The sequence below is a fragment of the Panthera onca genome, chromosome B4 (genome assembly GCF_046562875.1).
Source record: "Panthera onca isolate mPanOnc1 chromosome B4, mPanOnc1 haplotype 2, whole genome shotgun sequence".
Taxonomy (NCBI): Eukaryota; Metazoa; Chordata; class Mammalia; order Carnivora; family Felidae; genus Panthera; species Panthera onca.
Genome location: NC_138345.1, coordinates 33,725,449 through 33,752,949, shown reverse-complemented (window position 1 = coordinate 33,752,949; position 27,501 = coordinate 33,725,449). Strand labels below are relative to the sequence as shown.

Here is a 27,501-nt window from a genome sequence, read left to right as displayed (position 1 = left end):
AGGGTATCCAGGGTAGTTGTACTGTCCATTAGTTTTTTTTCAGTGGTAGAAGCTAATGGGGTCCTTAGTTGGGTGGGTCACAGGGAACTGTGGTGGCTTCTGTTACATGGATGATACTAGCAGTTGCTTCCCTTATTCCTTGTTCCTAGACATTTACAGACATCTCAGCTTTACTGATTTCCAGGTGGGGTGAAACGAAACTAGATCCTTCATCCAGTGTGCTGAAAGGGTGGGGAAGTTGGTCATTCATCCTGTTCTCCTTTTCCGGGTGAAAGGAGCTTTTTTTTTTTAAATATGAAATTTATTGTCAAATTGGTTTCCATACAACACCCAGTGCTCATCCCAACAGGTACCCTCCTCAATACCCATCACCCACCCACCCCTCCCTCCCACCCCCCCCATCAACCCTCAGTTTGTTCTCCGTTTTTAAGAGTCTCTTATATTTTGGCTCCCTCCCTCTCTAACCTTTTTCTCTTTTTCCTTCCCCTCCCCTATGGTCTTCTGTTAAGTTTCTCAGGATCCACATAAGAGTGAAAACATATCGTATCTGTCTTTCTCTGTATGACTTATTTCACTTAGCATAACACTCTTCAGTTCCATCCACGTTGCTACAGAAGGCCATATTTCATTCTTTCTCATTGCCATGTAGTATTCCATTGTGTATATAAACCACATCTTTATCCATTCATCAGTTGATGGACATTTAGGCTCTTTCCATAATTTGGCTATTGTTGAAAGTGCTGCTATAAACACTGGGGTACAAGTGCCCCTATGCATCAGCACTCCTGTATCCCTTGGGTAAATTGCTAGCAGTGTTATTGCTGGGTCATAGGGTAGGTCTATTTTTAATTTTCTGAGGAACCTCCACATTGTTTTCCAGAGTGGCTGCACCAGTTTGCATTCCCACCAACAGTGCAAAAGGGTTCCCATTTCTCCACATCCTTGCCAGCATCTATAGTCTCCTGATCTGTTCATTTTGGCCACTCTGACTGGCATGAGCTGGTGTCTCATTGTGGTTTTGATTTGTATTTCCCTGATGAGGAGCGATGTTGAGCATCTTTTCATGTGCCTGTTGGTCATCCGGATGTCTTCTTTAGAGAAGTGTCTATTCATGTCTTCTGGCCATTTCTTCACTGGATTATTTGTTTTTTGGGTGTGGAGTTTGGTGAGTTCTTTATAGATTTTGGATACTAGGCCTTTGTCCCATATGTCATTTGCAAATATCTTTTCCCATTCCGTTGGTTGCCTTTTCGTTTTGTTGGTTGTTTCCTTTGCTGTGCAGGAGCTTTTTATCTTCACGAGGTGCCAATAGTTCATTTTTGCTTTTAATTCCCTTGCCTTTGGGGATGTGTCAAGTAAGAAATTGCTGCAGCAGAGGTCAGAGGTTTTTTCCTGCTTTCTCCTCTAGGGTTTTGATGGTTTCCTGTCTCACATTCAGGTCCTTTATCCATTTTGAGTTTATTTTTGTGAATGGTGTAAGAAAGTGGTCTAGTTTCATCCTTCTGCATGTTGCTGTCCAGTTCTCCCAGCACCATTTGTTAAAGAGACTGTCTTTTTTCCATTGGATATTCTTTCCTGCTTTGTCAAAGATTAGTTGGCCATACTTTTGTGGGTCTAATTCTGGGGTTTCTATTCTATTCCATTGGTCTATGTGTCTGATTTTGTGCCAATACCATGCTGTCTTGATGATTACAGCTTTGTAGTAGAGGCTAAAGTCTGGGATTGTGATGCCTCCTGCTTTGGTCTTCTTCAAAATTACTTTGGCTATTCGGGGTCTTTTGTGGTTCCATACAAATTTTAGGATGGCTTATTCTAGCTTCGAGAAGAATGCTGGTGCAATTTTGATTGGGATTGCATTGAATGTGTAGATAGCTTTGGGTAGTATTGACATTTTAACAATATTTATTCTTCCAATCCATGAGCGCGGAATGCTTTTCCATTTCTTTGTCTCTCTTCAATTACCTTCATAAGCTTTCTGTAGTTTTCAGCATACAGATCTTTTACATCTTTGGTTAGGTTGATTCCTAGGTATTTTATGCTTCTTGGTGCAATTGTGAATGGGATCAGTTTCTTTATTTGTCTTTCTGTTGCTTCATTATTAGTGTATAAGAATGCAACTGATTTCTGTACATTGATTTTGTATCATGCGACTTTGCTGAATTCATGTATCAGTTCTAGCAGACTTTTGGTGGAGTCTATCGGATTTTCCATGTATAATATCATGTCATCTGCAAAAAGCGAAAGCTTGACTTCATCTTTGCCAATTTTGATGCCTTTGATTTCCTTTTGTTGTCTGATTGCTGATGCTAGATCTTCCAACACTATGTTAAACAACAGCGGTGAGAGTGGACATCTCTGTCGTGTTCCTGATCTCAGGGGTAAAGCTGTCAGTTTTTCCCCATTGAGGATGATTTTAGCTGTGGGCTTTTCATAAATGGCTTTTATGATGTTTAAGTATGCTCCTTCTATCCCGCCTTTCTCGAGGGTTTTTATTAAGAAATGATGCTGAATTTTGTCAAATGCTTTTTCTGCATCAATTGGCAGGATCATATGGGTCTTTTCTTTTATTAATGTGATGTATCACATTGATTGATTTGCGAATGTTGAACCAGACCTGCATCCCAGGAATGAATCCCACTTGATCATGGTGAATAATTCTTTTTATATGCTGTTGAATTCGATTTGCTAGTGTCTTATTGAGAATTTTTACATCCATATTCGTCAGGGATATTGGCCTGTAGTTCTCTTTTTTTACTGGGTCTCTGTCTGGTTTGGGAATCAAAGTAATGCTGGCTTCATAGAATGAGTCTGGAAGTTTTCCTTCCCTTTCTATTTCTTGGAACAGCTTGAGAAGGATAGGTATTATCTCTGCTTTAAACGTCTGGTAGAATTCCCCAGGGAAGCCATCTGGTCCTGGACTCTTATTTGTTGGGAGATTTTTGATAACTGATTCAATTTCTTCGCTGGTTATAGGTCTGTTCAAATTTTGTATTTCTTTGCGTTTGAGTTTTGGAAGTGTGTGGGTGTTTAGGAATTTGTCCATTTCTTCCAGGTTTGTCCAGTTTGTTGGCATATAATTTTTCACAGTATTCCCTGATAATTGCTTGTATTTCTGAGGAATTGGTTGTAATAATTCTATTTTCATTCATGGTTTTATCTATTTGGGTCCTCTCTCTTTTCTTTTTGAGAAGGCTGGCTAGAGGTTTATCAATTTTGTTTATTTTTTCAAAAACCAACTCTTGGTTTCATTGATCTCCTCTACAGTTTTTTTAGATTCTATCTTGTTTATTTCTGCTCTGATCTTTCTTATTTCTCTTCTTCTGCTGGGTTTTGGGGTGTCTTTGCTGTTCTGCTTCTATTTCCTTTAGGTGTGCTGTTAGATTTTGTATTTGGGATTTTTCTTGTTTCTTGAGATAGGCCTGGATTGCAATGTATTTTCCTCTCAGGACTGCCTTCGCTGCATCCCAAAGCATTTGGATTGTTGTATTTTCAGTTTCGTTTGTTTCCATATATTTTTAAATTTCTCTCTAATTGCCTGGTTGACCCATTCATTCTTTAGTAGGGTGTTCTTTAACCTCCATGCTTTTGGAAGTTTTCCAGACTTTTTCCTGTGGTTGATGTCAAGCTTCATAGCATTGTGGTCTGAAAGTGTGCATGGTATCATCTCAATTCTTGTATACTAATGAAGGGCTGTTTTGTGACCCAGTATGTGATCTATCTTGGAGAATGTTCCATGTGCACTCGAGAAGAAAGTATATTCTGTTGCTTTGAGATGCAGAGTTCTAAATATATCTGTCAAGTCCCTCTGTTCCAATGTATCATTCAGGGCTAAAAGGAGTTCTTTCGAGCTGGGGAGTTCCCTCTTGGCACTGGGAAGTGCTGGCCTGGAGGGTGGGATGATATAGGCAAAATGAAGCTCTTTTTCCTATCCTTTTTGTGTGGTTATCCTCAGGTTTTTACCATTGTGTTGCTCAAGGTTTTTTTTTTTTCCTGTTGCTGAAGTTTCTTTTTTTAAATTTTATTTTAGAGAGAAAGAGAGTGAGAAAAGGCATGCATGAGATCGGGAGAGGGTCAGAGGGAGAGAGAGAGAGATTTTTAAGCAGGCCCTATGCTCAATACAGAGCCTGATGTGGGGCTCGATCCCACAACCCTGTGATCATGACCTGAGCTGTAATCAAGAGTTGGACACTCAACCACCTAAGCCACCCAGGAACCCCTGTTCCTGAAGTTTTTTAAGTGGACTCTCCTGTTTTTATTTATGGATAGCTATGGAATCGTTGATCTTTTGTGGGGGCTTGGAGACTGGGGTCTTCTACTTTGCCATCTTGGTGATGTCACTCTGAATCCCAATGCTTTTTTAAAAAGTTTATTTAAATTTCAGTTAGTTAACATATAGTGTAATGTTTTCAAGAGTATAATTAGTGATTCATCACTTACATACAACACCCAGTGCTCATCATAACAAGTGCCCTCCTTAATGCCCATAACCCATCCAGCCCATCCCCCACACACCTCCCTCCATCAGCCCTCAGTTTGTTCTCTGTCTTTGAGTCTCTTATGGTTTGTTTTCCTCTGTCTTTCCCCATACTCCCATATATTCATCTGTTTTGTTTCTTAAATTCCACATATGAGTGAAATCAATGGTATTTGTTTTTTCTCTGACTGACTTATTTCACTTAGCATAATACTCTCTGGCTCCATCCACCTCATTGCAAATAGCAAGATTTCATTCTTTTTGATGGCTGAGTAATATTCCATTGTATGTATATACCACATCTTTATCCATTCATTAGTCAATGGCCACTTGGGTTCTTTCCATGGTTTGGCCATTGTTGATAAGACTGTTATAAACATCAGGGTGCATGTACCCCTTTGAATCTGTATTTTTTGTATCCTTTGGGTAAATAACCTAGTAGTGCCATTGCTGGATCATAGGGTAGTTCTATTTTTAATTTTTTTAAATATTTATTTATTTTGATAGAAAAAGCATGTGTGGGGAAGGGCAGAGAGAGGGGGGCACAGAGAGGATCCAAAGCGGGCTCTGTGCTGACAGGAGCAAGTCCAATGCAGGGCTAGAACTCACGAACCATGAGATCATGACCTGAGCTGAAGTTGGATGATCAACTGACTGAGCCACCCACATGCCCCTATTTTAAATTTTTTGAGGGACCTCCATACTGTTTCCAGAGTGGCTGCACCAGTTTGCATTTCCACCAACAGTGCAGAAGGGTTCCCCTTTTTCTTTTTCTGCATCCTCACCAACCCCTATTGTTTCCTGTGTTGTTAATTTTAGCCATTCTGACAGGTGTGATGTGGTATCTCATCATGTTTTTGTTTTTTTTTTTCTTTTGAGAGAGGGAGAGAGTGAGCAAGCTGGGGAGAGGGGCAGAGGGAGAGAATCGTAAGCAGACTCCACGCTCAATGCAGAGCCCAACCCAGGGCTTGATACCATAACCCTGGGAAAATGACCTGAATCGAAATCAAGAGTTGGATGCTCAAGTGACTGCGCCATCCAGGTTCCCCTCATCATGGTTTTGATTTGTATTTCCCTGATGATGAGTGATGCTGAATATATTTTCATGTGTCTGTTAGCCATCTGGATGTCTTCTTTGGGAAAGTGTCTATTCTTTCTTCACTGGATTATTTATTATTGGGGTGTTGAGTTTGATAAATTCTGGATACTAATCCTTTATCAGATATGTCATTTGCAAATATCTTCTGTTCCATAGGCTGCATTTTAGTTTTATTGATTGTTTCCTTCACTGTGCAGAAACTTTTTATCTTGATGAAGTCCTAACAGTTCATTTTGCTAGTAAGAAGTTATGACAAGGCCAAATGGGTTGCTGACTGTGTTCTCCTCTAGTATTCTGATGGTTTCCTGTCTCACAATTAGGTTTTTCATTCATTTTAAATTTATTTTTGTGTATGGTGTGTCGTAGACTCTAAGTCTAAAGTTCTCTTTGTCTAGCAAATGAGCGGATGCAGGATTAAAATGAGAAATGGCTAATGTCCAGGAAAAAGACAAGAGCCCCAAATGAGGGTCCTTGCCCTGTATTTATTCAGATCAGAAGGCTTGCAAACGTGATGGGTATGTACAAAGAGACAAAGAAACTGGGAACATTAATTTGTGGATGTGAGGTGGAAAAGGGAATTTTGAAGATATACAGTGTTTGGGGTTTTGGTCAATATAAAACAAAATCCAGGCGCTGGGCAGATGGGTAGATGGTTGTCAACAGCAGACAGGAGGTACCTTCCCTGTTTATCTTTGTCAGCCTAGGGGATGAGACAGATAGGGGGAATAACCTCAGGGTTAATAAGGCACCTTTTCTTTTGTTAACCATCTCTGCTCTGGGCTGCTGTGCCTGCAGCACAGTGGTCCAAAGTCCAGTTCACCAGTTTGCCTAACCTGGCCCTATTCTCCTATGAAAGCAGCTGTATGCTGTAGTACTAAATTTGGGGTGCTTTCACCCTGAATATCTAATCTTGTTATTCCTATGTATTGGGCACCTTTGCACTGTTTCTATTTCAGGCCTTTGCCTCTCCCTCTCTATTTTTGGGGGCTCAGCACCCCCTCCCTATTTTGGGGTGCATTTGCACCTCCCTATTCTTGGCACCTTTGTGCTTCCCTATTCTTGGCGTGCCAATCTGGTTACCCAAACTGGGGTGTGAGAATTTTATGACTTTGTTATTTCTTTATGCCTGTTAACCCATTGGTGTAAGCCTGGGGGATTCCTAAGTTTATCCCCCACAATGGTGTAAGAAAGTGTTCTAGTTTCATTCTTTTGCATGTTGCCATCCAGTTTTCCCAACACCATTTGCTGAAGAGACTATCTTTTTTCCATTGGATATTCTTTCCTACTTTGTTGAAGATTAGTTGACCATATAGTTGTGGGTCCATTTTTGGGTTTTCTATTCTGTCCATTGATCTATGTATCTGTTTTTGCGCCAGTACCGTACTGTCTTGATGACTACAGCTTGTAGTTTGAAGTCTGGAATTGTGATGCCTCCATCTTTTCTTTTTCATTTGCTTCCACGCATTTTTTAATTTCTTCTTTAATTTTGTAGTTGACTCATTCATTATTCAGTAGGATGTTCTTTAACCTCCATCTATTTGTGGTCTTTCCAAATCTTTTTCTTGTGTTTGGCCTCAAGTTTCATAGCATTGTGGTTTGATAATATGCATGGTATGATCTCAGTTTTTTTGTACCTGTTGAGGGCTGATTTGTAACCCAGGATGTGATCTGTACTGGAAAATGTTCCATGTGCACTCAAGAAGAATGTGTGTTCTGCTGCTTTAGGATGAAATGTTCTGAATGTATCTATTAAGTCCATCCAGTGTGTCATTCAAATCCATTGTTTCCTTGTTGATTTTATGCTTTTATGATCTGTCCATTGTTGTAAGTGGAGTGTTAAAGTCCCTTACTGTTATTGTATTACTATCAGTGAGTTTCTTTATATTTGTTATTAATTGTTTTAAATATTTGGGTGCTTCAAGTTGGGGGCATAAATATTTATAATTGTTGGATCTTTTTGACGGATAGACTCCTTAATTATGATGTAATGCCTTTATTCATTTCTTGTTACAGTCTTTGGTTTAAAATCTAGTTTGTCTGATATAAGAATGGCTACTCCAGCTTCCTTTTGGCATCCATTAGCATGATAGATGGTTCTCCATCCCCTCACTTTCAATCTGCAGGTGTCTTTAGGTCTAAAATGAGTCTCTTAGGAGCGCCTGGGTGGCTCAGTCAGTTAAGCGGCCGACTTCGGATCAGGTCATGATCTCGCAGTCTGTGAGTTCGAGCCCCCGCGTCAGGCTCTGTGCTGACAGCTCAGAGCCTAAGCCTGTTTCAGAATCTGTGTTTCCCTCTCTCTGACCCTCCCCTGTTCATGCTCTGTCTTTCCCTGTCTCAAAAATAAATAAAACGTTAAAAAAAAATAAATAAAATGAGTCTCCTGTAGGGAGCATATGTGGTCTTGTTTTTTTTTTTTTTATCCATTCTGATACACTGTGTCTTTTTAGCGGAGTATTTAGTCCATTTACATTCGGAGTGATTATTGATAGATATGAATTTAGTGCTTTTGTGTTATCTGTAAGGTTGATGTTTCTGGTTGTCCTCTGTTCCTTTCTAGTTTTTGTTGCTTTTGGTCCTTCCCTCCCCCCCCCCCCCCCCATTCAAAGAGTCCCCTTTAATAATTCTTGAAGGGCTGGTTTAGTGGTCACAAGCTCGCTTAGTTTTGTTTATCTGGGAAACACTTTACCTCTCCTTCTATTCTGAGTAAGAGCCTTGTTGGATAAAATATTCTTAGCTGCATATTTTCCCCATTCAGCATATTGAATATATCATGCCATTCACTCTCTTCCGGCCTGCCAAGTTTCTATGGACAGATCTGCTGGGAATCTGATTTGTCTTCCCTTATAGGTTAAGGACGTTTTTCCCTTGCTGCTTTCAGGATTCTTTCCTTGTCTGTGTGTTTTGTGAATTTGAGTATATGTCTTGATGATGGCCGGCTTTTGTTAAATTTAATGGCAGTTCTCTGTGCTTCTTGGATTTCAATGTCTGTTTTCTTTCCCAGGTTAGGAAGTTTTCAGCTATAATTTGTTCGAATAAACTTTCTGCCCTTTTTTCTCTCTCTTCATCTTTTGGGACTCCTATTATAGGAATATAATTATCCTTTAAGGAGTTGCTGAATTCCCTAAGTCTACACTTGTGATCCAATACCTTTCTTTCCCTTTTTTCAGCTTCATTATTTACCATAATTTTATCTTCTCTATCACTGATTTGTTCTTCTGCTTCATCTATCCTCATTGTCATGGAATCCATTTGGATTTGCATCTTGGTTATAGCATTTTTAATTTGGCCTAGAGTTTAGTTCTTTTATGTCAACAGTAAGGGATTCTCTACTGTTTTCTATGTTTTTATCAAGCCCATCTAGTATCCTTATAATTGTTTTAAATTCTAGTTCAGGCATATTATCTATCTATCTATCTATCTATCTATCTATCTTTTGATTAAATCCCTGGCTGTGACCTCTTGTTCTTTTTCTGGGGTGAATTCCTGTGTCTTTTCATACTGTCTTTCTAAGGTCGAGAAAAAAAGGAAGCTAGATCCTAGATGTGTTTAGGTCTGCTTGTTAGAAGAAGCTAGATTAAAAAAAAATTAAAAACATAAAAATAAAAATGAAAAAAAATAAAAAATTGCTTTCTCTGGGGCACCTGGATGGCTCAGTCAATTAAGCATATGACTTCAACTCAGGTCATGGTCTTGTGGTTTGTGAGTTCAAGCCCTCCACCAGGTTCTGTGCTAACAGCTCAGAGCCTGGAGCCTGCTTCAGATTCTATGTCTCCCTCTCTCTCTGTCCCTCCCCTGTTTGTATTCTGTCTATCTCTCAAAAATAAATAAACATTAAATTTTTTTAATAATAAATAAATAAAAATTGCTTTCTCTGTATCCCAAGCAGGGGAAGAAAACCAAAGGAAGCTAGATCGTATTTCCCCTAGAGCTATAGCTTTGCAGCACTCTATAATCAGTACACTTGGTGCAGGTGAGGAGTTTGTGCTGGCCTTCTGGGGGTGGGGTCTGCTGTGGTGATTCTCAGGTGGACTTGCCCTAGTGGAGATGCACCTGCAGGGTGCAGGGTGGTGGGGCTTTGTATAAGTGGCTCTGGCCTCCACTTGGTGGTGCTCTTTTGCTCACTGAAGTCTGTCAGTGCTTATGGCAGGGTGCAAATTGTGTCACTCCATTCCTTCATCCCCAGAGTGGGGACCTCACGCCTGCCATTCTTCAGGAAACCCTCAAAGAAGAGCAAACAACCACCTGTCATGTGTCCCCTTCTTCCACAAGATCCCTGCTTTCTCCCTGCCTGTGTCTGAGCTGTCTGCTTTCCAGGTGGCGTAGCACTTGTGTGTTTTACCTCAGGTGCACAGAACTCCAAATTTTAGAGATCTGAGTGGCATGGACATGTGCTGATCCTCTATGGTCGTGTCTTCCTGCACTATGGCCTGGTGCCAGCTTGCCCCAGAAATCAGTTTCATGACCATGCAGCAATTCAGAGCTGGTGGTAAAGCACAGCAGAAAGCCAGCGCCAAGGCATGCTGTCCTCAGCCCGTGTTCCTTTTCTTATGTTAGTGAATGGGGCAGCTCAGTAGCACCCACTATGTCTCTTGCTCCTGGAGAAGCTGTGTCCCTTCTCCTAAATGCGTTCCAAGCAGGGCATCTTCAGCCTATGCTGCCTACTCCTAGGTCTCTGTCCTCCCTCCCCACCAGAGCACTATTAAGCCCAGCATGTGTGACTCTGAAACTTCAGACCCTGTGCTCCATTGTTTATAAAAACTTGTCATATTCAGTCTCTCTCCTCTTCTCTGTCAATATTTTTGGGGAAGAGTTTTTTCTTGTGCAATTCCCTACATGCTCGCTTGCTTGCTTTCTCTCTCTCTCTCTCTCTCTCTCTCTCTCTCTCTCTCTTCCTTTCTCCATGATCAGGGCTCCCTCACCATCACAACACCCACAGCTCTTCTCCCCACTAAATCAACTCTCCACAGCTCCTACCTTCTAAGTCTAGTTGTGCTTTTTTGTTCTCTCAGTCCTCAGATCAACTTCTTGGGTGTTCAAAATGATTTGATATTTATCTAGCTGTGTTCAAAGAATGAGACAAGCCTAGAGTCTCCCACTCCTCCACAATCTTAACTCCTCCTGAATCCTGGTGCTTCTTATTTCCTCATTTGGATTTGTGTTACCATGTTGTTACTGTACAGTTTCATTTTATCCAGGAGAACTTCCTTTAGTATTTCTTGTAGGACAAGTCTTTAGTGATGAATGGTCTCAGTTTTTGTTTATTTCAGTGTCTAAATTTCTGCTTCATTTTTGAAGAGAAGTTTTGCTGGATATAGAACTTTTAGTTGACAGCTTTTCTACCCAGCATTTTGAATATGTTATCCCACCATCTTCTGTTCTCATTTTCTGATGAGAAGGAAGGTGTGATCTTATTGAGGACCTGTTGTGTATGTTTGTGTCCCATCAAAATCCATATTTTGAAATGTAACCCCCAGAGTGATAGTATTAGGAGAAGGGGCCTTTCAGAGGTGATTAGTTCATGAAAGCAGAGCTCTCATTAATGGAATTAATGTCCTTATGAAAGTGGCCTGAAAAATCTCCTTTGATTCTTACACCATGTGAAGATACCCAAGAAAGTGGCCTAGAATCTGCTGATATCTTGAACTTTGACTCCACAGCCTCCAGAACTGATTTTTCATGTTTATAAGGTTTGGGTTCATTATTTCTTTAAAAATATTCCTTCTGGCCTTTTCTCTTGCTGCTCCTTCTGGGACTTACATTATATGTATGTTGGTGTAGTTGATGGTATCCCACAGATTCTGAATTTCTGTTCATTTTTTTTTAGTAGATTGTTTGTTTGTTTTTTAAGAGCAGCTGTAGCTTCACAGAAAAATTGAGCAGAAAGCCCAGACATTTCCCATAGATTCCCTGCCACTGCACACCCATTTTCCTCCATTATCAATCTTCTGCACCGGAATGGTAGATTCATTAAAATAGATGAATCTGCATTGATACATCATTATCACCTAAATCCTTGATTTACCGTAGCGTTGTTTCTTGTTCTTAATTGCTCTGGTCAGAACTTTCAGTGATGTGTTGAAGAGAAGTGGTTAATGTGGGCATCCTTGCCTTGTTCCTGATCTTAGAGGAAAAATTTTCTGTCTTTCACAATTGAGTGGTGTTTGGTGAGGGTTTGTCATATGTGGCTTTTATATGTTATATTTTCTTCAATTCATATTTATTTTTATCACAAAAGGATGTTGAATTTTGTGAAATACTTACTCTGCATCAATTCAGATGATCACGTTTTTGGATTTGTTGATGTGGCATATTACATTGATTGATTTTCATATGTTGACCCATTCTTGCATTCTAGGAATAAATTTCATTTGGTAGTAATGTATAGTCTTTTCAATATGCTGCTGAATTGTTTCCTAATATTTTGTTGGTGATTTTTGCATAAATGTTAATAAGGGATTTTGGTCTTTTCTTGTAGTGACTTTGTCTGGCGTTAGTATCAGGGTTATGCTGGTCTTCTAAAACAAGTTGAGAAGTGTTTTCTCAAATTCAGTTTTTAGGAAATGTTTGGGAAAGATTGGTATTAGATCCTTTTAAATGTTTGGTAGAATTAATTACTGAAGCCATAAGCACTATGATTTTTCTTTGTCCAGATATTAAGATTACTGACTCAATCTAACTCATTATGGGCATATTCAGATTTTCTATATTGTCATGATTTAGTTTTGGTAGGTTTGTTTTTCTCCGAATTTGTCCATTTCATCTAGGTTATTCCATTTTTTGTTCATAGTGATCTCTTAAAATACTTTAAAAGTTTTTGTAGAATTGATATTAAATTCTACTTTAATGTTTGATTTTAGTAATTTGAGGCCCTTTTTTCTTAGTCCATTTAGCCAATTAAAGACTTGTCAATTTTGTTAATCTTTTAAAAAAACCAACTTTTAGTTTCATTGATTTTCTCCATTATTATTCTCTATTTACTTTATCTCTGCTCTAATGTTTGTTATTTCACTTTTTTCTGTTAGCTTTTGGTTAGTTTGTTCTTTTGTTTCCTTAAATTATAAGTTAGGTTGTTGACTTGAGTTCTTTTTGGTTTTTCAATGATTGGGCCATACTTCCTATTTCTTTGTATGCCTTGTGTATGCCTTGTTGAACGCTGGCATTTGAATTTAGTAATGTGGCAACTCTGGAAATCAGATTCTTCTCCAGGATTTTCTGTTTATTATTATTATTTTATTTGTTATTTTTATTTATTATTATTTTTGTTTATTGCTTTTGGTTTTTTTATTATGGTAGTTATCTCTGTGCCAAGGATCAGAGTAAAGTATAAACTTAATATCTCCTCTGGTAATTTTGCACCTTTCCCTTTGTGTTTATGGTCACTTTTTAATTTTCTCTGTTTATACCATTGTTTTGGGGTGTCCTAGTCTTTAGCATTTGACTCCTAAAAGGGGAAAAGCAAAAAATGAAGGGAGAGGAAATCAGGGATCTAGTTCTTTAAATTCCTCTTGGAAGTCATTTGAGCCTGAAGGAGAGGGGCTTGAAACACTGGAGAGACATAAAATTACCATGGCTGCCTGCCTCTTTGTTTGCACATCTGTGATCAGAAACATCAATAATCAGAGCACAGATCTCAATATTTGGAAGACAGAGTCCTTTACGCCCATCCCAGTTTTGACACACCATGCACAAGCTGCTGGCCACATGGCTAGGGGTGGGGGATGGGTTGTTGCTACTGTGCAAAGAGATGAAATTGACTGAAATTAACCATTGTTTATCCCTAGTCTTCCCCTAGAAGTTGTGAACCTTCAATGAACTCTAGAGTTCAAAAATATTAATATCAGACAGATTCTGCCAGCGCAATTATTGTCTACATGGGGAGACAGATTCCTGGTGCTTCCTACTCCTCCATATTCCTAGAATCCTCCCTAGCTCATTTCTTTTTGACACTGAATATTCTATTGTCTGGGTGTACCATAGTTTATTTATCTATTTACCTACTGAAAGACATCTTTGTTGCTTCCAATTTTGACAATTATGAATAAAGCTGCTATGAACATATCAGGTTTTAGTATACATATGTTTTCAACTCCTTTGAGTAAATACCAAGCACCGTGATTGCTGAGTCCTATGTAAAGAGTAAGTTTAGTTTTGTAAGAAACCACCATACTGTCTTCCAAAGTGGTTGTACCATTTTGCTTTCTCACTAGCTGTGAATGAGAGTTGCTGTTCTCTGTGTTCTCACCAGCATTTGATGTTAGCATTTAAAATTTTTGGCCATACTGATAGGTATGTAGAGGTATCTCATTATTTTAATTTGCAATTTCTATTGACATATGCTGAGCACTGCTTCATATGCTTATTTGCCATCTGTGTATCTTCTTTGGTGAGATGTCTATTCAGGTTTCTCACCCATTTATTTTTTATTTTTTATTTTTTTTTCAATATATGAAATTTATTGTCAAATTGGTTTCCATACAACACCCAGTGCTCATCACAAACGGTGACCTCCTCAATACCCATCACCCACCCTCCCCTCCCTCCCACCCCCCATCAACCCTCAGTTTGTTCTCAGTTTTTAAGAGTCTCTTATGCTTTGGCTCTCTCCCACTCTAACCTCCTTTTTTTTTTTTCCTACCCCTTCCCCATGGGTTTCTGTTAAGTTTCTCAGGATCCACATAAGAGTGAAAACATATGGTATCTGTCTTTCTCTGTATGGCTTATTTCACTTAGCATCACACTCTCCAGTTCCATCCATCTTGCTACAAAGGACCATATTTCATTCTTTCTCAATGCCACGTAGTACTCCATTGTGTATATAAACCACAATTTCTTTATCCATTCATTAGTTGATGGACATTTAGGCTCTTTCCATAATTTGGCTATTGTTGAGAGTGCTGCTATAAACATTGGGGTACAAGTGCCCCTAGGCATCAGTACTCCTGTATCCCTTGAGTAAATTCCTAGCAGTGCTATTGCTGGGTCATAGGGTAGGTCTATTTTTAATTTTCTGAGGAACCTCCACACTGTTTTCAAGAGTGGCTGCACCAATTTCGATTTCCACCAACAGTGCAAGAGGGTTCCCATTTCTCCACATCCTCTCCAGCATCTATAGTCTCCTGATTTGTTCATTTTGGCCACTCTGACTGGTGTGAGGTGATATCTGAGTGTGGTTTTGATTTGTATTTCCCTGATAAGGAGCGACGTTGAGCATCTTTTCATGTGCCTGTTGGCCATCTGGATGTCTTCTTTAGAGAAGGGTCTATTTATGTTTTCTGCCCATTTCTTCACTGGATTATTTGTTTTTTGGGTGTGGAGTTTGGTGAGCTCTTTATAGATTTTGGATACTAGCCCTTTGTCCCATATGTCATTTGCAAATATCTTTTCCCATTCCGTTGGTTGCCTTTTTGTTTTGTTGGTTGTTTCCTTTGCTGTGCAGGAGCTTTTTATCTTCATAAGGTCCCAGTAATTCATTTTTGCTTTTAATTCCCTTGCCTTTGGGGATGTGTCGAGTAAGAGATTGCTACGGCTGAGGTCAGAGAGGTCTTTTCCTGCTTTCTCCTCTAGGGTTTTGATGGTTTCCTGTCTCACATTCAGGTCCTTTATCCATTTTGAGTTTATTTTTGTGAATGGTGTGAGAATGTGGTCTAGTTTCAACCTTCTGCATGTTGCTGTCCAGTTCTCCCAGCATTTGTTAAGAGACTGTCATTTTTCCATTGGATATTCTTTCCTGCTTTGTCAAAGATTAGTTGACCATACGTTTGTGGGTCTAGTTCTGGGGTTTCTATTCTATTCCATTGGTCTATGTGTCTGATTTTGTGCCAATACCATGCTGTCTTGATGATTACAGCTTTGTAGTAGAGGCTAAAGTCTGGGATTGTGATGCCTCCCGCTTTGGTCTTCTTCTTCAAAATTACTTTGGCTATTCGGGGTCTTTTGTGGTTCCATATGAATTTTAGGATTGCTTGTTCTAGTTTCAAGAAGAATGCTGGTGCAATTTTGATTGGGATTGCATTGAATGTGTAGATAGCTTTGGGTAGTATTGACATTTTGACAATATTTATTCTTCCAATCCATGAGCAGGGAATGTCTTTCCATTTCTTTATATCTTCTTCAATTACCTTCATAAGCTTTCTATAGTTTTCAGCATACAGATCTGTTACATCTTTGGTTAGATTTATTCCTAGGGATTTTATGCTTCTTGGTGCAATTGTGAATGGGATCAGTTTCTTTATTTGTCTTTCTGTTGCTTCATTATTAGTGTATAAGAATGCAACTGATTTCTGTACATTGATTTTGTATCCTGCAACTTTTCTGAATTCATGTATCAGTTCTAGCAGACTTTTGGTGGAGTCTATCGGATTTTCCATGTATAGTATCATGTCATCTGCAAAAAGCGAAAGCTTGACTTCATCTTTGCCAATTTTGATGCCTTTGATTTCCTTTTGTTGTCTGATTGCTGATGCTAGATCTTCCAGCACTATGTTAAACGACAGCGGTGAGAGTGGGCATCCCTGTTGTGTTCCTGATCTCAGGGAAAAAGCTCTCAGTTTTTCCCCATTGAGGATGATGTTAGTTGTGGGCTTTTCATAAATGGCTTTTATGATCTTTATGTATGTTCCTTCTATCCCGCCTTTCTCGAGGGTTTTTATTAAGAAAGGGTGCTGAATTTTGTCAAATGCCTTCTCTGCATCGATTGACAGGATCATATGGTTCTTTTCTTTTATTAATGTGATGTATCACGTTGATTGATTTGCGAATGTTGAACCAGACCTGCATCCCAGGAATGAATCCCACTTGATCATGATGAATAATTCTTTTTATATGCTGTTGAATTCGATTTGCTAGTATCTTATTGAGAATTTTTGCATCCATATTCATCAGGGATATTGGCCTGTAGTTCTCTCTTTTTACTGGGTCTCTGTCTGGTTTAGGAATCAAAGTAATACTGGCTTCATAGAATGAGTCTGGAAGTTTTCCATCCCTTTCTATTTCTTGGAACAGCTTGAGAAGGATAGGTATTATCTCTGCTTTAAACGTCTGGTAGAATTCCCCAGGGAAGCCATCTGGTCCTGGACTCTTATTTGTTGGGAGATTTTTGATAACTGATTCAATTTCTTCGCTGGTTATGGGTCTGTTCAAGCTTTCTATTTCCTCCTGATTGAATTTTGGAAGAGTGTGGGTGTTTAGGAATTTGTCCATTTCTTCCAGGTTGTCCAATTTGATGGCATATAATTTTTCATAGTATTCCCTGATAATTGTTTGTATCTCTGAGGGATTGGTTGTAATAATTACATTTTCATTCCTGATTTTATCTATTTGGGTCATCTCCCTTTTCTTTTTGAGAAGCCTGGCTAGAGGTTTATCAATTTTGTTTATTTTTTCAAAAAACCAACTCTTGGTTTCATTGATCTGCTCTACATTTTTTTAGATTCTATCTTGTTTATTTCTGCTCTGATCTTTATTATTTCTCTTCTTCTGCTGGGTTTAGGCTGCCTTTGCTGTTCTGCTTCTATTTCCTTTAGGTGTGCTGTTACATTTTATATTTGGGATTTTTCTTGTTTCTTGAGATAGGCCTGGATTGCAATGTATTTTCCTCTCAGGACTGCCTTTGCTGCATCCCAAAGTGTTTGGATTGTTGTATTTTCATTTTCGTTTGTTTCCATATATATTTTAATTTCTTCTCTAATTGCCTGGTTGACCCACTCATTCTTTAGTAGGGTGTTCTTTAACCTCCATGCTTTTGGAGGTTTTCCAGACTTTTTCCTGTGGTTGATGTCAAGCTTCATAGCATTGTGGTCTGAACGTATGCATGGTATAATTTCAATTCTTGTATACTTATGAAGGGCTGTTTTGTGACCCAGTATATGATCTGTCTTGGAGAATGTTCCATGTGCACTCGAGAAGAAAGTATATTCTGTTGCTTTGGGATGCAGAGTTCTAAATATATCTGTCAAGTCCATCTGATCCAATGTATCGTTCAGGGCCCTTGTTTCTTTATTGGCCGTGTGTCTAGATGATCTATCCATTTCTGTAAGTGGAGTGTTAAAGTCCCCTGCAATTACCACATTCTTATCAATAAGTTTGCTTATGTTTATGAGTAATTGTTTATATATTTGGGGGCTCCTGTATTCGGTGCACAGATATTTATAATTGTTAGCTCTTCCTGATGGTTAGACCCTGTAATTATTATATAATGCCCTTCTTCATCTCTTGTTACATCCTTTAATTTAAAGTCTAGTTTGTCTGATATAAGTATGGCTACTCCAGCTTTCTTTTGGCTTCCAGTAGCATGATAAATAGTTCTCCATCCCCTCACTCTCAATCTGAAGGTGTCCTCATGTCTAAAATGAGTCTCTTGTAGACAGCAAATAGATGGGTCTTGTTTTTTTGTCCATTCTGATACCCTATGTCTTTTGTTTGGTGCATTTAGTCCCTTTACATTCAGTGTTATTATAGAAAGATGTGGGTTTAGAGTCATTGTGATGTCTGTATGTTTTATGCTTGTAGAGATGTCTCTGGTACTTTGTCTCACAGGATCCCCCTTAGGATCTCTTGTAGGGCTGGTTTAGTGGTGATGAATTCCTTCAGTTTTTGTTTGTTTGGGAAAACGTTTATCTCTCCTTCTATTCTAAATGACAGATTTGCTGGGTAGAGGATTCTCGGCTGCATATTTTTTTTCTGTTCATCACATTGAAGATTTCCTGCCATTCCTTTTTGGCCTGCCAAGTTTCAGAAGACAGAGCCGTCACTAGTCTTATCGGTCTCCCTTTATATGTTAGAGGACATTTATCCCTAGCTGCTTTCAGAATTTTCTCTTTATCCTTGCATTTTGCCAGTTTCACTATGATATGTCGTGCAAAAGATCGATTCAAGTCACGTCTGAAGGGAGTTCTCTGTGCCTCTTGGATTTCAATGTCTTTTTCCTTCCCCAGTTCAGGGAAGTTCTCAGCTATTATTTCTTCAAGTACCCCTTCAGCACCTTTCCCTCTCTCTTCCTCCTCTGGAATACCAATAATGCGTATATTATTTCTTTTTCGTTCATCACTTAGTTCTCTAATTTTTCCCTCATACTCCTGGATTTTTTTATCTCTCTTTTTCTCAGCTTCCTCTTTTTCCATAATTTTATCTTCTAGTTCACCTGTTCTCTCCTCTGCCTCTTCAATCCAAGCCGTGGTCATTTCCACTTTATTTTGCATCTCGTTTATAGCGTTTTTCAGCTCCTCCTAACTATTCCTTAGTTCCTTGATCTCTGTAGCAATAGATTCTCTGCTGTCCTCTATACTGTTTTCAAGCCCAGCGATTAATTTTATGACTATTACTCTAAATTCACTTTCTGTTATATTATTTAAATCCTTTTTGATCAGTTAATTAGCTGTTGTTATTTCCTGGAGATTCTTTTGAGGGGAATTCTTCCGTTTGGTCATTTTGGATAGTGCCTGGAGTGGTGGGGACCTGCAGGGCACCTCCCCTGTGCCGTGGTGTATAACTGGAGTTGGTGGGCGGGGCCACAGTCAGACCTGATGTCTGCCCCCAGCCCACCGCTGGGGCCACAGTCGGACTGGCGTGTGCCTTCTCTTCCCCTCTCCTAGGGGCGGGATTCACTGTGGGGTGGTGTGGCCAGTCTGGGCTACTTGCACACTGCCAGGCTTGTCGTGCTGGGGATCTGGTGTATTAGCTGGGGTGGGTAGGCAAGGTGCTCGGGGGCAGGAGGGGCAGGCTTAGCTCTCTTCTCCTTAGGCGATCCACTTCAGAAGGGGCCCTGTGGCAGCGGGAGGGAGTCAGACCTGCTGGAGGGGTGGCTCCGCAGAAGCACAGCCTTGGGTGTTTTTGAGGAGCAAGCAAGTTCCCTGGCAGGAACTGGTTCTCTATGGGATTTTGGCTGGGGGATGGGCGAGGGAGATGGCGCTGGCGAGCATCTTTGTTCCCCGCCAAGCTGAGCTCTGTCGTCCAGGGCTCAACAACTCTCCCTCCCGTTGTCCTCCAGCCCTCCCGCTCTCCGAGCAGAGCTGTTAACTTATGACCTCCCAGATGCTAAGTTCTGCTTGCTGTCGGAACACACTCCGTCTGGCCCTTCCACTTTTGCAAGCCAGACTTGGGGGCTCTGCTTGGTCGGTGGGCCGCCCCTCCACCCCGGCTCCCTCCCGCCAGTACGTGTAGTGCGCACTGCCTCTCCGCCCTTCCTACCCTCTTCTGTGGGCCTCTCGTCTGTGCTTGGCTCTGGAGACTCTGTTCTGCTAGTCTTCTGGCAGTTTTCTGGGTTATTTAGGCAGGTGTAGGTGGAATCTAAGTGATCAGCAGGACGCATGGTGAACCCAGCGTCCTCCTACGCCGCCATCTTCCTTCTAATCTCTCACACATTTTTAATCAGGTTTTGTGTGTGTGTGTGTGTGTCTGTGTGTATGTCTTATTGTTGAGTTTAAGAGTGTTTTGTATATTTTGGATAACAGTTCTTTATCAGATATGCTTTTTGCAAATATTTTCTCTCAGTTTATGGCTTACCTTTTTATGCTCTTAACATATCTTTCACAGAGCAGAACTTTAAAAAATTATTTAGATTAATTTTCCATTTTTTATCATTACAGTTAGCTAAAAAATTGCCAGGCAGCCCACAAAACAGGATTTGCTTTAAGATCAACCTACAGAGTCAGTTGGAGACTGATGGCATTGGGACCTGCTGGGCTGGGCCATAGTAGTGTTTAGCTAAGTGTCAAGAGCATTAAGAAGAAAGTCTGGGTTCGAGGCACCAGGCCTGCAGCACAGTTGTGGAACCTCCATGATGTGACTGCACAGCTCTATCCTCAGACATTTGTTGGGTGATCACCACTGAGGGGGAACCTAGCTATAAGTGGGGCCCCTGGGGCCAGATACGTGGGCACAGTGCATGGGGGCAACAGGAGTTGAGGTGTGGGAGGTCAGGAGAGTACCTGCTGACATGGCCACAGTGGTCCCAGACACCATACCCATGGTGACGCCATTGCCTCTAAGTGGAGGGATGGGATCGGGGTAAATCGCCACCAGCATGCAGTTGGGCTGCACAATTGTGGTGTGGTGGATGATTTGAGGGGGCACTGCCTACTGGGGCTGTGTGTGCATAGGGGCTCTCTTGGGGGTAGGCATTTTGGTAGGGGAAGAGGAGTATGGTGGCACTGCCCCATTGGTGGGGGGACAGAATACTGTGTAAGGTGTGACAGGATTGTAACCTTTTTGGAAGGTAGGATTTGCTCCAGGGTACATGTTGGTGGAATAGGCAGGACCTATGGCTGCATAGCCCACAGGGAAACCAGCTGAATAACCAATTTATTTGGCATTTGCAGAGGGGAACCCCAACAAAACCAGGGCTATAAACAGGATTCATGATTTCAAGAAGGCATTGTGACAGTGGCAGCCTGGGCCAAAGTGCCCAGCTCATGCCAGCCAGGGGCGGTCTCCACAGTTGGGTTCAGCAAGGATGCAGGGGCTGAGCCTCGAGGCTGGGTCTCTGATGCCACCACTGCCCTGGCAGGCACTTCCAATTGTTCTGCTTCACCCAGCACACCTCTCCACAACATGTGCTACCCGCAGACGTTCCAGAAAATTTTAATTTTAATGAAGTCCAGTATATCACTTCTTTTTTTATTGTTTGTACTTTGCAGTTGTATCTAAAAAGTAATCACCAAACACAAGGTCTAGGTTTTCTTCTATATTATATTTAGGAGGTCTGTTATATATTTTGAATTCGTTTTCTTAAGAGATATAAAGTCTGTGTATGGTTTCATTTGTTTTCATATGGATATGCAGGTGTTAAGCAGCACCATTGAGTGAAAAGACTATCTTTGTTCCATCGTATTGCCTTTGCTTCTTTGTCAAAGAGCAGTAATATTGTTTATGTTGGTGTATTCCTGGGATCTCTGTTTCATTCCATTGATCTGTTTTCTGTTCTTATGCAATATTACATTGTTTTGATTATTGATATTTTATTAGTTTCAGAATTAGGTCTTTGATTTTATTTTTTCCCTCAATGTTGTGTTGGCTATTCTGGGTCTTTGCCTTTCCAAATAGACTTTGGAATCACTTTTTCAGTATCCATAAAATAACTTGCTGGGATCTTGACTGGAATTGCATTGAGTCTATAGATCAAGTTGGGAAGAACTGGCATCTTGACAATATTGAGTCCTCCTATCCATAAACATGGTATATCTTTCCACTTATATAATTCTTCTGATTTCTGTCATCAAAATTTATAGTTTTTCTCATATAGATCTTGTATGTATTTGTTTAGATTTATACCTAAGTATTTCATTTTCATGGGTGCTAATGTAAACAATATTGTGCTTTTAACTTTAAATTTCCCCTTTTCATTGCTTTTTCAGTGAAGCTGCAAGCAGGTCAGATAATAAAAATGCTTTGGTATGGAACTTTTTGAGGAGCTCCTTCTCCTCAAGGAGAGGGTCTCCTCAGACCCAAAAAGTCTGCCCCTTCTTCTCATTGCTAGGCTTCTGGTTTCCACAGTTTCCATGTTTGCAGGTTTTCTTGTTTCCAAGTCTACTACAGAGCTGAGAAGAAGGAAATGGGAATAGGCCAAGTTGAAAAGTCTCAAATCCTATTCTTCTTAGGTTCTGCAGTGTTTGTTGAATAAATATGCCTAAGATTTTTGTATACTTTTGGTTAATTTTCAGAGTTCTGAAAAAAACAATTTTCACTTTTTTTTTGCCAGCATTTTAATTGCTTTTATGGAGGAGTAGATTTATAGAGACCCTCACTCCACCATTCCAATTGTATTCTCACCTTCATATAGCTTTTCATAATATTTTGTACACCTTAAGGAATTTTTCTTATTCTTCTTTGAATTATGATTTTATGGATACTTGTCTTCCACTAGAATTTAGGTTTATTGAGGATAGTAACTTTATCTAGCATGTACAATGCCTTGCACATAGAAGCTTTTCAGTAAATATGGATTGAGCAAATATCCCTGTATTTTTTAGATGTATCAGGACTCTTAGCTTTGCTATGGTCAGATAAAGCAAAATGTCTCCAAATGGCAAGGTGATCTAACTTCCTTTGTGTTCAGAGTTGCCTCCATAATTCCCTGGGGACAGCATAGGTTCAGCCCTAGTTCCACTCTGTCTTTAGGTTAGGGATTATTACCCAATGATTAAATTAATTCATTCAACTCATATATAGTGTTCACCTGTTATGTGCAGGTATTGTGCTGGTGCTGTAGATAAGAGAATAAGACTGATAAGAGTAAAGACTCCTCCATGGTGCTTACGGTTTAGAGAAGAGACAGACCAAAACAAAATGAAATCCAAAAACATTAAGTACAAATTGTAGTAAGTATTGGTGTTGAGATAGCTGACATGAATATTTACTACATTTACAATAACTTGCATGTTATGTTTTCTTGCAATGTCCTCTTTGCATGTTGGCAGACATCTATCCTTTTGTAAAATAATACTCAGTGTGTTTTTCATATTCGTTGTTTTCCTAGGTTTCTTTTGAACAACAGAAATTCATTTATATATGTACAGAATATTTTAGCCTTACATTTACTTATATAACATATGGAGAATTCAGTGCTTAGTTCTCCTCTTAGCTAGCATCATCTAACACTGAGATTGTTCTTTCCTTTTTTGTTCTCCTAGATACCTTTGGGGAAGACCTGGGTCAGATATGAGCATTAGGAAACTGCTAAATTTCTGGGGAATGAGAAAAGAAATTAAATAAAGGTACAGAGAAATTAGTGGCCATTAGAGTCCAATTAAGGTATTGGCTTGGCTTAAAAATAGGAGAGGAGAGAATGCACTATTGCATATTGGTTTTATCTAGCTGGGTCCCACAGTAGAGGTCAGTAGGTGTGAGTGGCCAGTCAGGGGAAGGGAAACTTCTGTGATGCAGTCAGACTGGATTTTAAGTTTTAAGAGGAGTTCTTAAAAATAAATAACAAGTTTATTTTTCATTTTTAATTAATGCCTACCATCGAGTGTAAATGTAGCCTGAAAAGCTGGGGTGGAGGGAGTGAAGGCTAGAAGAGGACAAAGTGATGAGTGTTTATGTGTATCTAGGTAGCTAGGGCACAAGGGCATGGGAAATGTCCTTGGTGACCTCACTGATCAAGCTGTTACTTTTCTCTTTGGCCAGTGTTTGTCCAGCATGATGCTGCTCAACTCTACCTCACAGTCTGGAACCTAATTAAGGACCAAATCACAGATGTGGACTTGGTAAGATGTTAGAACTAAAGAACTCAGAAGTTTAAGATGCTGCTCATTTAGCTCATTCAGCTATCATCAATATAATGTATAGAGAAGATTAAAAGAGAAAATCCACATACATACTTATCACAATTCCGTAATATTATTACTGTTATTATTTTGTACCTTTTTGAAGAGCAAAGAGAATCAGTGCCTGCCATTTCTGGAGCTTCTGTCTGGTGGATATAATTTCTGGAAATTCACCTCACCTGTTTTGTTTATGGCTTTGTACCCTTCTTTCCTCTCACTTCCTCTCTCTTGCAGGTAGAGAGGCTGCAGGCCCTTTATACAATCCGGATGAAAGAGTCCTTGGTTTGCCTTGAATGTACAACGGAAAGGAGCAGAAATAGTAGCATGCTGACCCTCCCCCTTCCTCTTTTTGATATGGACTCAAAGCCCCTGAAAACCCTGGTGAGGAATTCCTCTTGGTGAATTTGCTGTTCCCATAAACCCAGTGCTGCCAGTGTGCTCTTGCTTCTTTAATCCACCTTTGGCTTTTAAAAAATAATTTCTATTTCCTTTGCACAATTCTAAGTTCTCCTTTGATTTGGTGAAAACCTTTCTTTCCTTTTACTTCCTTTCCTCATGCTGCTACCTTAACAAATGCTCCCTCCTGTTTTTCCTTCAAGTCAGTAGGTACTTTTGGAAATCCTGCCACATGCATCACAGTGGGCCAGATGGTAAGGGGAACAAGGAGAGAATCAGAAGGAAAGCTTAAATCCTCATCTGTAAGGTGATATGTTATACTGTATATGGTAAATACCAACTCTGCTTTTTCTTTGTTCTCCTGGGACAGGAGGATGCCCTTCGCTGTTTCTTCCAACCCAGGGAGTTATCAGGCAAAAGCAAATGCTTCTGTGAGAACTGTGGGAAGAAGACTTGTGGGAAGCAGGTACTTGCTCCCTAAAACCAGAAGCTTCCCTACTCTGGGGTTGTCCTTGGTGGATTTCCTAATGGAGACCTTGAGGGTACCTTGTGATGGTTGAGGGAGGGAATCCATATCAGGCTAGCAGCCCGGGATCTGGGGCTTCTGATTATCAGAGGCCCATCACTGAGAGGAGCAGAGCCTTTTAAAAGATAAGAGGAGAATATCCAAGGGAAGCATGCAGAGTTCCCCCCACAGGGTTAGACTAGCTCTCTAGAGCAGCCTCTGTAGTTTCTCTGAGCTCTGGTTCCTGTGAGAGAGCTCAACAGATTCAGCAAATGGGGGCCCTTAATTCTGTATTATATCATTCTTACCTCTCTTTTTGGGAAGAATATATGATCAGCTCTGGTATTTCTACCCATTTCAAGGGACTTAGGACTTCATCTCCACAGTAATTTTGGTTTTTCAGGTCTTGAAGCTGACCCATTTGCCCCAGACCTTGACAATCCACCTCTTACGGTTCTCCATCAGGAATTCGCAGACAGAAAAAATCTGCCACTCACTTTATTTCCCCCAGAGTTTGGATTTAAGTCAGGTCCTTCTGATTGAGGAAGACCTCTGCAGTGCTGAGGAACAGGTGAGAAGCTCCTCAGTTCCCTTCCATTCTCCTTCTCTTCAGACCCCTTGTCTGCTTGATTTTGCTTCTCCTCCCCTAAGGTGCTTGAAGTCACCCACTCAACAGAGATGGCACTTTTGGGCATCTCATCTGTGTCATTGTATCATCTCAGAAATCATGGCCTCTGCTGGCTGTGCTTGGGGTACACAAAGGGAGGGAAACTCATCGGCAGCTACTTGGTGTGATTCATAGAAACATATTCATACATTCAAGAAATATTCTTTTTAAAACAGTATTTTAATGATTCCTGAATAACAATGATAGGTTGTTACTACCATACTACTATCAACAACATTTGCTTTTTATGGTTGCTTTTCTTTTAAGAATCCAGAGACTTTATTTCTAAATATTGAGCTTTGGTTTATGTACTCCACAGCACTGAGAGAGGGAAAGAACCCATAACTCTCTTTCCACTTAAATATGGTATGTAATACATATACATAGGTAAACACAACATCTTGGGTTCTAAATATAATATCAACCTAACTTTCTTCCTGAAACAGTTTATGCCTACTTTGAGGATAGTAACAAGAGAGCCAGTTCATTTAGGTCAAATTTAATCAAAGTGAAGTTGAATTCAGTTGTCCTGAGCTGGTAACTTATTGGGAAATTCTGAGGAAAAGATATGACATAAATATCTTTTCTTAGGTTTGAAATGCTACATTTAGTAAATGATATGTATATAATTATATATGTATATATGTGTATATATATATATATATATATATATATATATATATATATATAGTCCATAAAGGATATATCCTTTATATATCCTTTTATGGACTGTTTTGTTCATGCTTTGTTTGCTATTCATGTTCTAGAACCCTGGTATTTTAAAAATTGAGGCCTGATAATATAGTAGCTCCTATATAACATGGTTTCTTTGCCTATTTAGTGTATATACATTTTGTAAGATTATTATTTTCTGTCCTTTGAATTTTCCTTATTTCTGTTTGTGTACTATGAAGTATATCTTAATGAAATAATATATTAAAATTTTATTCCACTTAACAAGACATTGTTATAGAAAATCTTGAATATGTAGCAAAGTAATGGGGAATTATACAATGAATCCCCATGTCTTTCAAGCAGCTTAAAATTTATCAAGATTCATGCCCAATCTTGCTTTACCAACATCCTCATCCTCTTCTTTCTCCAACCCTCTACTGGATTATTTTGAAGCACGTCCCAGACACCATGCCATTTCATTTAAAGTATTTCATTATGTCATTCTAAAGAAGAAAAGAAAAATATTGGATCACAAATGTAGACTTAGGAAACTCAGTGACTCCATAAAATGTATTACCATAGGAATCCCAGAAGAAGAGAAGGAAAAAGGGCAGAAGGTGTAAGGAGCTAGCCACGGAGCTAGAAAAGAATGCTGGGCTAGGTGTAAGCAGCTCCAGCTTCCACTGGGGGCACTGTGTTGCTCACTGAAGTCTGTCAGCGCTGATAGGCAGGGCGAAAATGGTGTCACCCTGCTCTCTCCTCCCTGGAGCAGGAAGTTCATGCTTGCCACTGTCCAGGAATCCCTCACAGAAGAGCGAACAGTCTCCCCTCTTGTGTCCCTGGCTTCTGTCAAATTCCTGTCTTCACCCCGTGTCTGACCTGTCTACCTGCCAGGCAGCATAGTTCTGTTTTATTTCAGGCATGTGGCTGGGTTTCAAAACTCCAAATTTTAGGGACCCGGTGTGGTACAGACATGGCACTGATCCTATGGAGGAGGGTCTCACCACACTGCAGCTTGTGCTGGTTTGTTTCAGAAAAGCAGTCACAGAATCATGCAAAGGCTTGGAATTTATGGTAAAGTGCAGCAAAAAGCTGGCACCAAGGTTTGCTGCCCTCAGCCAGGTGTCTCTGTCACTATGTTAATGAATGGAGCAGCACATTTGGGCCCACCAACTTTTTGTCCCCAGAGATGCCATGCCACCTCTCCCAAATGCACTCCAAGAAGGGGAACTGCCTCTCCCAGTGACCCAGGAGATTCTCAAACCATGCTTTCTGCTCCTGGGCCTCTGGCTTCTTCCCTATAGGAGCACTACTATGCCCACCAGGTGGAGCCTAGCAGTGGTGCAGACTTCTAAAACTTCAGACTTTGAGCTCCACTCTTTGTAAAAACCTGCAATAATCAGCCACTCTAGTTTTCTAGTCAGT

The 27,501-nt window shown here is 40.1% G+C and overlaps 1 protein-coding gene and 1 pseudogene across 3 annotated transcripts in view; one reads left to right on the top strand and one right to left on the bottom strand.

Annotated features, from left to right (window-relative positions):
• USP18 (ubiquitin specific peptidase 18) overlaps window positions 1-27,501 on the top strand; it is a 65,042-nt gene that overhangs the window by 31,349 nt on the left and 6,192 nt on the right. For all 3 annotated transcript variants that reach the window (XM_078450260.2, XM_078450261.2, XM_078450259.2), the window contains exons 5-8: window positions 23,694-23,773; window positions 24,068-24,214; window positions 24,600-24,695; window positions 25,138-25,305. In XM_078450260.2, the coding sequence (XP_078306386.1) occupies window positions 23,694-23,773; window positions 24,068-24,214; window positions 24,600-24,695; window positions 25,138-25,305 (491 nt within the window). The remainder of the gene's footprint in view (window positions 1-23,693; window positions 23,774-24,067; window positions 24,215-24,599; window positions 24,696-25,137; window positions 25,306-27,501) is intronic.
• Window positions 20,207-21,952, bottom strand: LOC132695195 (myelin-associated neurite-outgrowth inhibitor pseudogene; annotated as a pseudogene).